The sequence below is a fragment of the Paralichthys olivaceus genome, chromosome 1, assembly GCF_024713975.1.
Source record: "Paralichthys olivaceus isolate ysfri-2021 chromosome 1, ASM2471397v2, whole genome shotgun sequence".
NCBI lineage: Eukaryota > Metazoa > Chordata > Actinopteri > Pleuronectiformes > Paralichthyidae > Paralichthys > Paralichthys olivaceus.
In genome coordinates this window covers 21,643,322-21,660,190 of record NC_091093.1, presented here as the reverse complement: position 1 = coordinate 21,660,190, position 16,869 = coordinate 21,643,322, and the positions used below count along the sequence as shown (strand labels likewise).

General features: G+C 38.0%; 1 protein-coding gene across 2 annotated transcripts in view; it reads right to left on the bottom strand.

Annotated features, from left to right (window-relative positions):
* Positions 1–16,869, bottom strand: part of LOC109624774 (glypican-6-like) — a 116,204-nt gene that overhangs the window by 10,793 nt on the left and 88,542 nt on the right. Inside the window, exons 5-7 of one of the 2 annotated variants that reach the window (XM_069525227.1) lie at positions 16,379–16,509; positions 14,270–14,413; positions 12,187–12,216 (exon numbers count right to left, since the gene is read on the bottom strand). In XM_069525227.1, coding sequence (XP_069381328.1) covers positions 12,187–12,216; positions 14,270–14,413; positions 16,379–16,509 — 305 coding nt within the window. The remainder of the gene's footprint in view (positions 1–12,186; positions 12,217–14,269; positions 14,414–16,378; positions 16,510–16,869) is intronic. The other variant, XM_020079679.2, reaches the window with a different exon arrangement.

Sequence of the window (16,869 nt, the reverse complement as noted above, 5' to 3'; positions counted from 1 at the left end):
CAGTTCATCTCATGAAATAATTTGGTTTGTTTTAAACTTGCTGCTGTAGATCTATAATGTAGACAGCAGGATATTTATTATTTTAGGTAGGCTACAACACAACTGGGAGAAAACCACAGGTTTTTTTAAGTTACTAGAAACCCTGTAGGCTCAACACATACAAGCTGCTGTGGAAGGTTTTTTATCAAAGAAATACATACATAAAATAAAATGTTTTTTTCTTCAGGAAATTGATTTACATTGGCTTGTGCAGCTCATCCAAGCTGGTCAGTTTTTGTTTTTACGCCTGTGGCTTTAGATACTGGTGCCGGCGAGGTACCACCATCATTCTTAATCCTGCCCTCCTCTAAACAGTCACTGATTAATCATCTGTTTCAGCAGAGGAAACAGGCGTCATTGGGTCAAACACTATATCAAAACAAATTTTGTTTGGTTAAATCGTGATTATATCATGTCTACAAAAGCAGACAGAAAACCAAGAAGATGTATTTATTCTTGACCCTCCAGTTAAAGTTGAAACCATCGTTACTCATTATAAGTGCACATGGACACCAGTAATGGCCCCAAAAAATAGGACACACATTTATCAGAGGACAATTGACCACACATGTAGACACATACACACCACCCTCATCATGTCCTAGTTACACTGGGGATTTGGGAAAGTGCATTGAAGCCTCGGGTGTTAACAGGACATGAAAGGGCCTGTACCAACAGGATGCCACAGCAGGAGACAGCCCTCACATTTGATGTGGCAATCCTGTCACGGAGACACCAAAGCTGGTTAGGTTTAACCCACGCTGGTGTGGCTCTGATGGCCCACAGCCCCCTGGTACTCACAACAAAAATATGGGTCAGATTTGAGTGTGGTGGGTTATTTTACTTAAACTCTAATACATTGATATGGTCCAAGCCTGACAACTGAGTGTCTACAACATTTCAGTGAACTAGAGCCTGGGAGGAAGGATACCTTATACTTAAACATATAACTAAATAAATCTATTCATTATTCATTTGGGAATTGATACCCATGAAAGTATAATGCATCTGTATAATGTACTTTCCACAAAAACAGTGTCAATGTATTCTAATACAAATCTACAGCAGTAAACAAACACTTGTTCATAAATAAATGCAAACACATACAGTGCTGGGGGTGAATTGTGAAGACCGAAATCTAACCACGAGTCTTTACATGAGCGCCCAGGGCAGTGAGTCTCACTTCAGACTCAAATAGTTACTGCTTCCAGCACATCTCTGCTGCTGCTGCTGCTGCAGCCAGAGTCTCTCCTCGTCTCAGTCCTGAGTTCACGTCCGAAAACCAGTAACAGTGATGTTTTTTTCTCAGTTGGGTTTGTTATAAGTTTGTTTATCTTCAGATTTAAGATTATTTATTGTAATAATTGCTTCAAGTTGCAGCCTTACATTTGTTGGAATGAATTCATAAGAACTCAGTTTATTGAATGACAGGCAAATGACAAAATGTTGGAGCTACAACAAAGATGACAGAATCCAATGATGATAATGCATAATTAAAATGGACGTCATAGTTCCAAGTTGATGTTAAAGGTTACGCCTTTAAGGTGTTGATGTCCGTGATTTCTGTAAAGTCTCCAGCGGCAGCATAGAGAGGAGACATGATAAAACTGACCCCTAACTCAGTCAGCATATAATGGCCTCCAAAAGTCTGAGACCTCTTATGAGAGAGTGAGCTCAGAATATTGGGTTTGACTTTATGCGAGTGTATTCAAAGTCTTTTCTGATACTCTTGAAAACCTCTCAGCCTATTCTTGTTTTCATTGGTAACCGTTTTCTATTGAAGATACAAACTAGAAATGCTGAGTCACTCAGGGCGATCTGTGTAAAAACAACTTTCATTCATACTAACACTTGTCTCCTCCAGGGTTTGCGGAGTCTTGGAAGTGGTGTCAAGTGATTGTTTATTTATCAAAGCATGTGGCGCGGGCACCAGCAGTGCATGTTAATGTAGGTCAAGTCATTTTAATTAGGACTTTCTCAGGTCATATCCACCAGCTTCACTTCATAGACATTCAGTTGACTCTACATAACATTGCTCTCACCTTATTAAACATGCAGACAGTTGTGCAAATTAGAAAGGAACCACTTAAATTTCACATTATACTTCTTTGGGGTGGATGGTTAAGCTTTTTTCTTGGTATATCACAAGCATTTATGTGTTAATGCTGATCCACATCAAAACTATATTCTAATCCGTTCTATCTTAAAGGGATAGTTTACTCCAAAATTAAAATTAATTCACCACAATGCCGATGGAACGGTGGGTGAAGTGCTTGAGTCCTCAAAAGACTTTAGGAGTTTCAGGGGTAAGTAAATGGTGACCACTTCTTCACATGTTAGAAACAACATGGTGTAAATTACACCGTTTAGAGTTGAATTTGAATGTCAGGACACCACAGGAGCAGTATGGAGGCATTTGATGTTCTTTTTCTGTTGTTTTTTCACGTTTGAAGAAGTGGTCGCCATTTATTTCATTATATTTCATTTTAATTGTATTCGATTTGGCTGCAACGCTGTTACACCTGAAACTCAAAAAGTGTTTTACAGTGGTGAGTGGTGAGTGGATATGAGTAGAGCAGATAGTAGAATGAGTGAATTTTCATTTTGGGTGAACTATCCCTTTAAAACTGCCTGGTTTGCTGTAGCTCACTGCAGAAGGTTTAAATATTATGATTGTAAACAACAGTAATTCTCTGCCCAACAACACACACGGACCATTAACCCGGCCCATCTCGATCAATTTCATCAAAAATAGTGTGATCTGCTATGACTCACTGTTTGAGAAGGAAGCATTAATCGTTAACATGGCATGCATCACTAGCTTGTCTGTCCTTCAAATGACTCATACAACAGTTGCTTTTTGGAATCATAAATGAGAATTATAAAATTAAAAGTAAAAGAAGAACATTTTTAAACTAAGCACGAATAAAAACAACAGATGGCTAAGCTGTGAAATAAAGCAACATTCAGATTCATCAGAGTTCAGGTTGTAGTTAGGACAGGGTTTGTTATTTAACAAGATGGATTGGATTTGTTCTGCTCAGTTTGAACAAGACAAGGTCAAAGCCTATAGAGCTGCATGGTTTATGTTCAATGTTCACAACTGTTGTGGAACTGCAGTATTTCAATTATCATTATGTTAGGCTGGCCACTCAGGTCAGGTTCATATAGAAATATGTTGAGTGAATACAGAAACGAAGAAAGCGTGGAACACACAAAGAAAAAGATCTAATCATCACAAAATTTTTTTTTTATAAACCACCTACAATGTTTTCTTCATTGTACGCAAGTTTATATGCACTTGTACTTACCAACAAGAGAGAATTTAGACTATTTCCCAAACCTAGGACAGGGGATAGTTTATTTCAAACAAGTGATAGGCCTGTGTCATGAATAGATTAGACACATTTATTCATATGTGAGCTGAAAGAAAGAAGAAGCGAGTGTGAGGAACACACTTAAAAGACTCTATTAAGAGCCTGAGCTGCCTATCAGACCTCGAAGGGGAAAAAAAGGCCAATGTCAATAGAGTCTTTCAAACCAAACATGAGCAGCAGCAGATAGCCTGCTTCCTTAACAATATCCATGAACATACTCAGCACCTATAAGCTACCGATGATTTCTGATTTGAAATGGTTCTTTTTCCAATTGCATGAATAAAATAAACAATAAATCAAAATCAAAACAGTGAGACATCACATATAATACAACTGTCGTAAAACTGTAGGCAGATAACATCTAACTTTTTCAGTAATGGTAGAGAACTAAATATAAAACCAATCAAATTTAAAACTATATATAAAACATATAAGTCTCAGTATCTAAAAACGAAGGTGACACAGTGATAACCTTTACTATATAAAAAGGAAAAATACAATCAAGTATCACGTTGTGAGAAAAAAAATTCTACTGATTATGGTGCAGTTTTCTGTTTCTGGGTGAGTTTTCATGCAAATGTGCCGTGACAGAACACCCATTCAACACAACACAACACAACTCAACCCCAACACAAAACAACAAAAAGACCTGATTCCTACAATCTCCTGAACCGGTCACTTTCTAATGGAAATATTCCTCTGCAATGGCAAATCCTTCCCTATATTTCAGAATCCAACATTTTTAACAGTGAATAATTTGAATTGTTCTGTTTATTATTTGTGAATTATCCATTCAATATGTTTATTTTTTCCAAAAAAAGCACATGCACGAGATGCATGAAGGATGTGTTCGTTTCAGAGTTTTTGCACAGACTCAAACGATGGTGCTGCTGAGGGACAATCTGTACATGATTTATTATTCAGGCTGAAAATCTAAGATAAATAACAGAAGGGTCAGCACCATGATAACAACTCGATTAGGTCCTCGGATGAACGACGCGCAAACAAAATACACAGCGTCATTTCTAGGACTTCATTACCAACCCTCCTGTTTTGATGAATCACACACACAAAGAAAGTAACCCTACAGCCAATATCTATAAAAGTTTTATGAGGTCACTTCACAGACAGAAAAACTTGGCTTGGAGGACATTCCAGGTATATTTTCTCTGATCCGATTGACAACAACAGCTACAATTTACACACAGAGCAACAGCGTATAAATATCACAAAGAGAAAACTGAAGTTGAGACGCCAAACCTTGACAAAATACTGCTCGTATATGTGTATAGCTAAACTGCAACTGTCTCAGACTGAATCCATGTGAGGTACTGTATGTCCTGGGAGGCAACTGCAAATCTTACCACAACAAATAAAGCCAAAAAAATCCATGAAAGATTTCAGGTAAACCAAATACTGCTTTATTCTTGAATAATCTTACGATCATGTTGGACAGAATTTAATTTATGTTTCTACAGAGCAGTCAAATTGGACCTTAAATGATAGGGATGGTGAGCAATTCTAATACAGCGCAGCCATATTTAACAAACCGTGACTTGACTAATGTAAGCACAGATGGAAGTTTCATACACAGCTGGTTTTGTGGCCCATCCCAAGGGTAAACACACCGTTTGGGGACAAAAGCCTCTGTAAGCAGATGCTTCTGTGCAAGGTAAAGTTACTACAGCAACTTTATAAATCTGGACTCACAAGTGAAAAAAAATTGTAAAAACATTGGAACTGATCCAATGTGACACACCAATATTTAACCATAAAGCCCTACATGATCTACACTTGCATTATTCATGGAATAAATGAGTTTATTTGAAGCAAATTGATCGAGTCAAAGATTTGGCCAAGTGCGGATTTCCTCCAGTCTTTTTGATGGTGTTCCTTTGAGCTTCATTGATGTTTTGAATCCTGTCAAAAATGAAAATGTTTAAAATGAAAGATGAAATGTCTGTAGAACACAAGAACAAACTCAAATCCCTTATCAGCACATGGGGGCTAAGTGTGTTTAAGTGTGGATGCTATTTTTATGGATTGATCTTAAAATCTTCAGCAAAGTAATTTGTTTTCCTCTTTCCTCTAGTGTCCACAATCATTACAGAGTAATTATACATAACCTTTGTATCTTCTGCCATTCTTGAACATCCAAATGCTCACCAATGGGATGGAACAGACCAATGCCATAAAATTCTAATGACACTGTTCTATCATCAGTATTGAAGCACAGTTGGCACAAGGTAGAATCAGTTGTCTCGCTCCAAACCGAAGGAGAAATATTACATAAATGGAGCAGATAGGCACTGCTGGGAAGAATGTCTGCATCAACTTATTGTGACCAAATATTTATCATTATATTAACCTTGATAAATGTGCAAGCCTACACTGCTGGATTGCTGAAAGTCCTCCAGTTTCTAGGTCACATGGATACCAGCAGGAACCACTTCATGATATCATGGATTGAACCACTCTATCTCTTTGCACTTGGGGATTTAAATTAAGTGCGACAAGGACATGTTTAAAAAAAGGCAAGAAAAACCTCCAAAGGGAAGCAGCACTAAATGGCCAGTTCCTTGTTATGCTCATAGCAACTGGGTTAGTTTACCTCAGACACAATAGTCCAGCGTTTAGTGAATCAGGGCTTTGAATAATGCACTAAATAGGATTTCCAGGGACATAGTGTGGTTTATTTCAGCTTGCCAGCCAACCCACATGGAGGCTGTGCTGTGTTAAAGCAGGGTAAACATCTTCTACCTTTAGGCTGATGCGCTAACCACACTGTGTCATGGGAAACAGTAGCGGGCTCAGCAGCCTGGTGATGAGCAGGGAGGCTGATTCCACTACATGTTGTGGCTTTCAAGCAGAAAGTATTAAAAAGCTGCTCAGAGAGTGAAGGAAGTTTGATCGACCAGTTTGGGATTTAAATGGGAAATGACTTTTTCATAAAATTTTCATAAAAAACTGAAGATTCTTTTAACGAATGGTGTGAGTCACCACTTCTGTGATAGGTTTCAAACTTTTCTCTGAGGTCATCGACTATGAATTATGGCAACAGAGGTGATTCGATTCTGTCTGTTGGTAGTCTAATGATTGGTTAATTAATCTGACTGCCACTGGGTCAGCTCACAGAAAACACTACAGAGTAGTTCAGCGTGTACAGCATCACAGTGCGTACTACCCGTACTGCTGGTGTTTCCATGAAGAAGAATGCAACCTGCACGTAGTATACAATTATTTTAGATGCAGGGACAAAATGTGGGATGACATTTATTGACGTTGGCAAAACTGTACCAGCCCAAAACAAATTCTATAATAGCATGTTTGTGGCATCTCTCACTTGGTTGTCACTTTTATTGTCCATTGTTAAATTTAAATGGAGACACAAAATCAGAGCTCTCCTCTACTTTTCATTCCAGGCACAAACAACCTGTTAACAACCAACAAATGAAATGCCGTCTATTGTTGTATTGCTTTTATGCAAGATTGTAATATTAAACGATGTTGCACAGAGAGATACAATCTTCACAACTTCAGTCTCTGTCGTTTTTTAGATCTGATCCAAAGTCCTAATGTTTGAGATGTTTAGGCGTGAAAGGCTGTCACTGATGCTCATTACTCTTCAGTGAGTGAAATTGGAAATCAGACAGGAAGTGTCTGTGCCATCTCAATCAGACGTTTTCAAACGCTGTCGACTTAGTCTGTGTCAAATCTTGCTGCACTTTCATATTGTGATTTGATCTGAGTAGAATATGCAGCAAAAGCCAGAATAATTAGCAAAGAAACCAGGGAGAGAAACTTGGGACTTCCAAACAACACATCACCAGGTTTTTTTAATTAAAATGAATATTTCTCTACTTTATGAACCTTATTGTGTTTATAATTCCAGGCAGCTGTGCATCACAATAGCTGTGTAGCATCAACTAATTATTTATTTTCCTGCCAGAACAGGGACAGTGACATAGACCTGTGTGAGTTTTTGCTCAATAACATGTTTTTTCCGAGACACTGGAACATTAAAATCCCCAACAACCGCATCCAGGAAGAATATTTTATTGCCTAATACTTTTTCAATGATGCAGCAGTGCGTGTGCTGCTAATTTAACAAAGAAAGAGAAAAACAGCTGACTGGCAAACATGCTAGCAGATTGCGTTTACTTTGTCATACGTCATTAGCCCTGTCAGATACAGCAGAAACAGACAAGCCATGGGTAAAGCAGGAATTATGACGAAATGAAAACCTCCCATTGTCTTGAATAAAATTAGGAACTTCTCTGGGTGTTAACATTCTTGGAACAATTTTGGATATTTTCAGTACATAAGTCAAAATAACAGATCTGGTCGTTTTTAGACATTTTAATGGAGAATGTCATATCTTTAAGTGAAGCTGCAACAATGAGGAGCTGCAAGGTGCCCACATTGATCTTTCCATCCACCTGCATTAATCCTCATTCATTTTCAGAGACAGGTCTCTGTTGAGCGAGCAACGCTGATTACGCATCAGTCTTTGTCAGATTTTCATCTCTTCTGACAAACAGAATAACCTCAGGGCAGACAGACTCATCGCCCTCTATTAAGTCACAGAGGTGAATATTGAGAAAACCAGTTAACACCATTACATTATTTTAAACTCATCAAGAGGTATCAAATGAATATTTAAAGTAGACCAGCAAGATGTTGGAAAGATCACAGGTTCTCAGGGTTGATTTTTAACTGAAACTACATTTTAAACATTGACTGAATGGAGCCATGACAGCAGGTTTCCTACATTCTTTGGCAGCAGAACAACATTACAAAAAAGCACCTCACTGACAGAACATTTCTGTGCTATTATGTGGTTGCTCATGTCATCCACACAATGCTCTTGCATTGTAGCTGAATTGGGTCACAACATCAATCTCTAGTTGTCACTTCTCTCAGTCCAAAGCCTGAAACTTCACACCTCTACCTGAAGCAGCTGGGAACATCTTGATCTATAATGAGTACGCCCACAGCAGTTACTGTGCAGACAAACATGGCATATAGAGCAAAAAAGAGCATTCATCAAGTTGGAACTGATTGATAGAAGCTACTGCAGTGCAGTGCTTTAATTTAAGGCAGAGCCTGTCCTCTTCCACTGTCCACCAGCTATGGTCATTTCACCGCCTCATCCATGGAGGTTATGTTTTCACCCCAGTACATTTGTTTGTTTGTCAGCAGGATAACGTAAAAAACTACTGATTTTCACCAAAGCTGGGACACGTGCCGAGAAAGAAGCCGATAAATGTTGTCATGGAACTGGACAACGGGTCGGATCCAGGAGTTTTTTTTCGTCACTTCCTTTAACCTTTTAAAATAAATGATTTTTTTTTTTACATTTACACAAATTTACACAGGAAATAAAGCATTGATAAAAAAAACATCTGTCATATTTAGGGGACTGACATTGATGAGCATGTGCAATTTCCGTGCAGCTTGATTGAATTTAAAGGGATTGTCTAATCTTTTTGTTGGTTTGTTGGTCAGCAGAATTGAACAAAAACTAGTGAATGAGCCAAGAAAGAAGAATTAATCTGGACAAAGGGGCAGATTTGATCCGTTTCTTTAACATTGCGAAAGAGGGCGCTTTGTTTTACATTTCCACTGATTTCCAGGGGAATAATGCACTGATCTCGATGAAAAAAAAAATCATTCTTACACAATGTAAGAATGATTTTTTTTTTCATCGATGATGACGATTCCATGACCTAGATTGCTTTGTTGGTTTAGCTGTAAGGGTTTTCTTTTTCCCCCAGATCTTAGTCAGCACAATGCAACATAGAGTTTAGACACCCAACCAGCGCTCCCACACACAGTAACAGTAACAACCCCAGTGGTCGTTACTGCTGCTTCATTAGCATGCCAGTGCGATTAGCTAGTCTTAACATTTGTTCTTTTTGCCTGCAGAAATTGTGGCTATTAAAGAGAAAAACTGTAGAGAGCAGAATTGCAGTGCATGCCAGCATTTCATTAGAGCTGTAACTGGATCCATCTTATGGCATGACTCATGGATTTAACCCTTTTGGCTGTGTTACCATTTGTCATAATTGGCAGTGGTGTCTCCAAGTGCAATGGGTGGAGGGATTTCTCAATGACTCTGGCAGAGATGACAGTTTCATAAGGGAAGAGTTTCTGCTAATTTCTGCTTCCATTCTGAAACCGAAGGATGTTCAGCACTGGGTTTCTTTTCACACATTAAAACCGAGTGTTTCCCTAAATCTCCATAAAATCTTTTGATCCGTTTTAGTACAGTTTGTTGACCATAACAAATGCACACTCAAGTTTACTTGGTGCTTATAACCATGGGTTTACTGTGATTGATTGAAGGAATAAAACACTGATCATTTATCCTACACTTTTCCTTCCTTAGAAAAATGGTTGTTGCCAGATCGTTTCCTTGTGTAAGCGCCTCTAAAACAACGTGAAATGGAGCATGGAGAAAGGCCTGGCTACTGCTAATGACGGATGTACTTTCTTTCCAACTGCATGCTCATTTCAACAGTGCTCAACAACAAACAACCCATTAAAGAGGCTAAAATATTTAGAAATTGGTCAAATGAATCGATGATGGAATCGCTTTGTGGACATCCATCACATTCTTCCTGCGAGCATTTGTGTAATGGAGAAATTGACAGTAACATCCTGTCAGCATTGTTAGTTTCAGCTGACAGAGAACAAAGACATTTCTGTCAGAATTGTGTCCTCAGACATCTGCTCATCAATGGGAAAACAAATGAAGAATATAAATGATGTTATAAAACTGTTATGGACTTTTCAACTCTCTCAGAATACAAATGTGAATATGAAACACACAGTGGAGGATATTTTCCTGCTTGTTTCCAGTTTCAAACTGACATTCAACATTGCCCATCATTATTGAAACCATGACTACAATTACACTATTAAAGAGACACCCCTATGGGTCGGATCACAGGATAGTGACAAAAAAACCTAAAGACCTTTTTCCCCAACAGAATAAAAAAGTTCCAGAAGACGCAGTATTACTGATAACATTAATAATGACTGTGTTCAGCTCAGACAACATGATGGTGTGACCAGCATGCAAATACCAAGACCCTGAAACTGAGGCAGCTACAGGGAATTCAGTCATCATTTGTTTTAATATTGTCCTGTGTTGCCAAGGGTAGGGTATTGTGTTCTATTTTGACTGTGTGTGTGTGTGTGTGTGTGTGTATGTTGGCAAAACAACCAAAAACACACTATTTTTTACCAAACTTGGTGGGATTCTTACTTGGGAAGGTATCTCTCTATGATTAAATCTTGGAGCTAATCAGTCATTGATACACAGGACAACACAATACTTACAGAGCAGGGCTTGTGCTGAGCTGAGGTCCACCTGCTAGTCATGTGAACATGAAGAGCAAAAGCTGTATCTACCAAGTTTATGCCAAACTCAGCCTGCCTCCTCACGATGGTAAAAATTCATGGATGTTTTAACAGGTTTTTAACATGTTGAATGTTTATCATCTTATTTTAAAGTGTGGTAACATTTGTCAACTGGCACTAAACACAAAACTGAATGTCATATTTGGACAAATTGTTGACAATGGTGATGATGATGCTAGGACCATCCTACCATCGCCTTCATTGTTTTTGTTCACATGAAGTGAATCAAGCCCTGGCATAAACCTATTCTAATAAACCCTCTAAGGTGGACCTCTCTCAGATTCAATTGTTCAAACGATTAGGTCTGACAAGACTGAGTTGTTTGAAATCGTATGCAAATATCCTCCTAAAACAGAACATGAATCAAACATGCTACAAATGGATTTAAGAAGAAAACAATGTCGATCAATATGTGAGAAATGATGACTGGGAGCTTTACAGTCATTCATAAGCCTCAGTGTTCAATAGCGATCACAGTCATATTTGCCAAACCTTGCTCCTTAATTGTTTTTGTGCCAGCCTGAAGCAATTCAATGTTTTTTTTTATCAAAGTAGCTGATCACAGAAAAATGCCGCTACTACTTCCTCTGACCTTTTCTCCTCTCGCTGAATGCATGCATGCATTTAGCTGCTGCCTTGGTGAATCAGATTGTGTGAAAGAAAACTGAACAAAAGGCGCTAGTTGTGGAGACAACATTCTGAGGCCAAGGTTTGAAAAGGCGTATAAACATTACTGCTATCTACATATGTATGTAGTATAGAATTTAGTAGTGGACCAAGCATTTCACTATACTTGTGTTATTGTGTGTGTGTATTATTGTTATTGTGTTGACCTCGGCAGTGAAAAGCATCCCTTTTACTTCCCCTGATAAACACTATTTAGCCATTTGTGTTATTATGGTCTCAAACATTTTATGTTCCATGTTTATTTAATTGCTCCTTTTGAATGATTATGATGATGGAAAAGTCTCCAATCAACCAGAGCTCTTTGAATGAAGGAAACAACTGACAGAAAATGCAGAATTTAAACAAAGGGAACAATGACAGGGATTTAAACTCACAACCCTCTTGCTGATACACCATTGAACCAATGTATATTATTTCAGAAAAAAAAGACTTGAAATGACCAGTATCGATATCGGCCTCAGCAGCTTAACGTTGAGTTGCACGCAAGAGAGAGAAACCCAGATAATTCACCAAAAGTAAATAAAGAGCCATGTCACAACAAGCAATCAATATCAACTTTGAATAATGTAAAGAAGTGGAGCACTTTGGGCAGGATGATTAAAACGCCACAAGACAGATGACTTGGTGAAAGTAAGAGGAGGAGTGGAAGGCTTACATTGTGTTGCATTCTCCTCCAGACAACCCTCTGGGAGCAGCGGAGAAATGAAGAAGACAGAGATTTAATTGGACATCGGACAAATAGAGCGACTGAGAGAGAGACAGAATAGCAGCAAAAGAATGTCGTTAGTAGTTAGTGACGGAAAAAGTTTAAATGATAAATGGTGCCGCTGAAATTTCCCATCCACCGGCTTCATTTTACTATGAGATTTAAAATCCAACCACTTTACTCATAATGAATAACGTGAAATCACTAGGAAACCTCTCACATGTGATCAATGCAACTTTCAGGACGTGCACACAAACAGCAGCATCATGAGGAGAATTAGTCTGAAGTGGTATTTTATTTAGTGCACTCAACACAGCTCAGCTGAAAATACATGATGACTTAATTCATTCTGGTGCGAAATATTTCAGAATGGACCTCACCTCCTTCATAAAAGTATACAAGGAAACGAAGATATGGAGAAACACGGGTGAGATGCGATCAAGCGAGAAAGTCCAACCCTGAGCACTTTTTTCTCATCTTTTCCTAGAAGTTGGCCCGAGAGCACGTAAATATGAATTATTAAAGATGCTGAAACCTGTGGAGTTCCTCTAAATGTGCTTTGGCCTTTTGTCTTTTTTGTCTTTTCTTTTGAACCCCTTTAATGTGAATGTGAGCAAAGAGGAAGGTTTGGTTCGATTTTAGAGAATAAGGCCTGTTTTTGAAGATATGCTGAATTCAAGAATTACATTTTCAAGGGTCTGTCTCTGAATTACACTCATTGTGTTTATTTCTAACAATTGCAGCTTTTGAAAGTGCAGACTTCTTGTAAAGACAGACACAGTATACAGCATTTAATCTACTCTTCTGCTCCTGCATACTTTCCATTTTAATCCTGTCACACAATTTATAAGGGGATTATCCACTGTACCTTTTATTTAAAAGGACCAGATTTTATTATTAAATGGATTTGCCAAACGTGGAAGGATTACATGAAGAAGCATTTGTTAAATGGTTTGGCCTGATGATAAATTGATGACATTAAGAAAAATGTCCTGACGTATACTGTCTTGAATGTCTTTCAGTGGAATCTATTCAACACATTGATGTCAACATAACACATCATTAAAGGGAAAATTCATTTTGTCCTTTTATTAAGAATATTAGCGTGTAAATTGTACGACCATAGATTTAAATACTGTATCTAACCTGTTATTTCCGCTTATACACAGACGTTTGCCTCATTTCCAGTCCTTCTTTCAGTAACCTGGGGCAGTGGAATCACTCTTTTTATAGTTATTTACTTTTCAACATCCTGAAGTTTGGGTTGAGTGAATCCTTAATTAGTTTTAGCCTCTTCAAGTTTGTGGATCTGAATGAGCGGATGGATTTTTTTCCCCACTTTCTTTAACAATGTGAGATTTTATTTTTATTTTATCCATTTATGGGACTAATATTTATGAGTGTTTGCAATTTGGTGTAAGCAAAAATCTGGCTCTAGCGAATTTTAATGTGAGGACTGTTGGGCCCTGGTGGAGGTATTTGCTCTCCATGTGTCCGTCTAGTTTCTGATGAGGATCATTTAAAAAAAAAAATGGTTCTAATGGTTTCTCAGAAGTAAAACATATAATTTCCTAAATTATATGTTGGAGTGTGTGTTTTTTTCTTACTCTGAGTACTGCAGTGGTGGACGTCACGCAGCAGCTGAGCTGTGATTGATTTATGTTGACATTTCAGATGGAATCTTTGAGGTACTCAATTCTTTTCTGGCCTTTGGACTTGAGCCCTGGTAAGTCTACCTTAAACTCAGCATGCTGCAACCACGTCTGCCTCCGCCAGTAATATAAAAAAGATGCTGGCTAGAATTCAGACCCTAACAAAACTATCATGCATTGGCTTTTAAGTGAAAGTCCAACAATAAGAGAGTTATTTCAGGGATGCACTGGTGGTCTCATACAAACTATTTCAAGATTTATTTGCTGTTCCATCATCTCTCTCAAAGAACTTTGCTTTTAATTGTGATAAGTATGTCACTTTATTTGCTATTTTAAACATAATATATTTTGATCCTCTTGTCTTAACTCTGTGTACGTACCAGTCTATCCAGGCTTGTTCCAGCTGCTGTGGTCGGCCTCTCCTCAGGGGTGTAGGGTCTGAAACGAGTGCTGAACACATCTGAGATGCCACGGGTAGACCTGCCTATTCCCAATGGCTTTGGTTGGCCACAGCCTTGAAAAACCTAAAATGAAGAAAGGATGGTACAATCAGCAAAGGCTGACCACAACCAAACAGTGAAAGAGAAAAGGAACTCGTCCGTCTCTAAGAATGTTTTAATATTTGAGGAAATAGCATGACTTTGTTCTGCAGCATAAAAAAATGCAGCTGCCCAAACTTGTCTTTGTAGAATACTCATTTTTTTGATCCCCTAAAAGTTTGCCTGCACCACTGACATGTTTCATTTGAGAAGCCACTGTCAGTTTGCTCCCCCCAACATTTCTGCTTTGTGATAGAAAATGATATAAAACCAGTCTCCTGCAACCACTGTATCAGTGCCCCGGTCTCCTTTTACAGGAAGTGTCACATTGGTGGCAAAAAGGAATTTGCTTGAAAATGAATGTCAAGCTTCAAAAAGAAATGCATTTGATCAGAGTTTAAAAACACATGATGGACCAAAGTTAAACCTGTTCATCACAAAATGTTATATAATTGAGCTTTGATTATGGGTATAAAACTAATAATGTATGGAATATAGGAAAGTGTCTTAATGTGGCGAATAACATATTTTCTCATGTTAACAAGCCTGATGCCAATCTCAACTGACCCCTGACAAGTCTGGATAAGAATAACGTAGTATTAGTGCTTAGTGTTAATCCTCAGAAAATAATTGGACGCTATATCAGGAAACACAATCTTAAAAAACACTGTTATTTACTTCTCTGAAATACAAACTTTTGTTTTTTTGTTGTTAAATTGAGCCAAAAAAAGAAATACAGGTCTTTTATTATTTGAACCATACATTTATTCCTGTGACGTTCAAAGAACTTCATTCTGAGAATAGATTGTTTTCAGATGGCTCTGTCTCTATAGGCTTTTAGGGCCCAAACAACAGACCTGCAAACAGCACAGCTCATTAGGATTCCTGTCTGGCCTGTCTGCTGGCCCCTGGCACAGGATGTGATGGAGCACTCTAATGTGCTACATGGCCGTCATGACAAGAGGCTGTCTTTTCTCTAATATTTATCACTTCTTCAACATGATTACAATTCCACTATCCTGTACATCTCACAAGAAAACCGATTTTCAACAGGCTCGCGCTGTAAGACTGAAGGCACAATGCAGAGTGGCCTGACACATTCTGCAAAGCGCGGTGACTGAGGAAGGACCACGTACTGTTGAGATGCGAATGTGGGAGAAAAGATTGTAATCTCAGAGCAATCTTTCAGCCGAGCTCAACCTTCAAGTGTCAAGTGCTTAGACAATGGGTCAAGCTGTGAATTGCAGCTCCCCAGTTATAGAAAAGAATGCAACATCTAATTCACTGACCTTTGCAACCCGGGAGTGAAGATGGAATATATCAAAGCATCAGAATTAAAAGTTAAGCTTAGAAGGCTGCTTTTAGATAAGAAAAATGTATACGTGACTGTACTGTACGTGCTAATATCCTGAGGTGTTGCTTCATATTTAAATCTTTTCCACTGAGTGATTAGATATTTGAACTCTAAAGTTACTAAAGAGGAAATTAAGTTACTTCCCTTGCATGTTAACTATCTTAACGCACATTCATATAATATGAAACTGTTTGCCAAAATAAAAGAGAAATGTGTTGTCCAACATTCTTATCCTGCGACCCAGGTTTGATCCTAAATATTTTGATTAAGGTTGTAGATGGATTGTTGAATTGGCTGAGTATCGAAAAGTGGACACATCTTGTTTCAGGTTTTAAGACAAAGACACAATGAGAGGACAATGCAGTGAATTAAATGATATATATATATATATATATATATATATTATGACAATTCTATTATAAGAATTTTGTGACTGATAATGTCTTGCAAAAGAAAAGTTTCTTTAAAAATCTTTGCTTTTGTAAATTAGTACAAAAGCAAATAAAGTAAAGATATATATATAAATATATACACGTATTTACAAATCTTATTGTATTATCAATCATGGCAAACAAAGCTTACTTAGGGCACAGTACCTTGGCTGACACTTGCATGCTGTTGTCTTGCATGGTCATGATAGCTTCAGAGATCTTGATGTCAATTGGCTCAATAACTGCTTCGATGTTGAAGGGTCCCTCCAGTCTGTCTGCCACCAGTAACATAGACTCTGTTATAACACAGAGGACACATGTCAAGATATGAGAGATGTTACACATGCACACATAGAAATGTCACTACTTCAGTTAGCACATACTGTATACGCATACAAACAAGTTTATATCATGTTAGAGGATTAGAAATGTTGCAAAACCCTGAGAGTACAATCCCTGACATGGGTTAAGGTTTGAGTTCTGATAAAAAACTGCCACTGACCAATCAAAAACAAAAGAGGAAACTGTCAGCGCCTTCGTCTAAACACAAACACAGAGAGGAAGAACGAGATAGACAAAGTGCTTGTTAGTGTAGTGTTGTAGTGCAACAACAAGTCAAAATTAAATTTCAATATGCTTAGTTGACAAATGGCTTT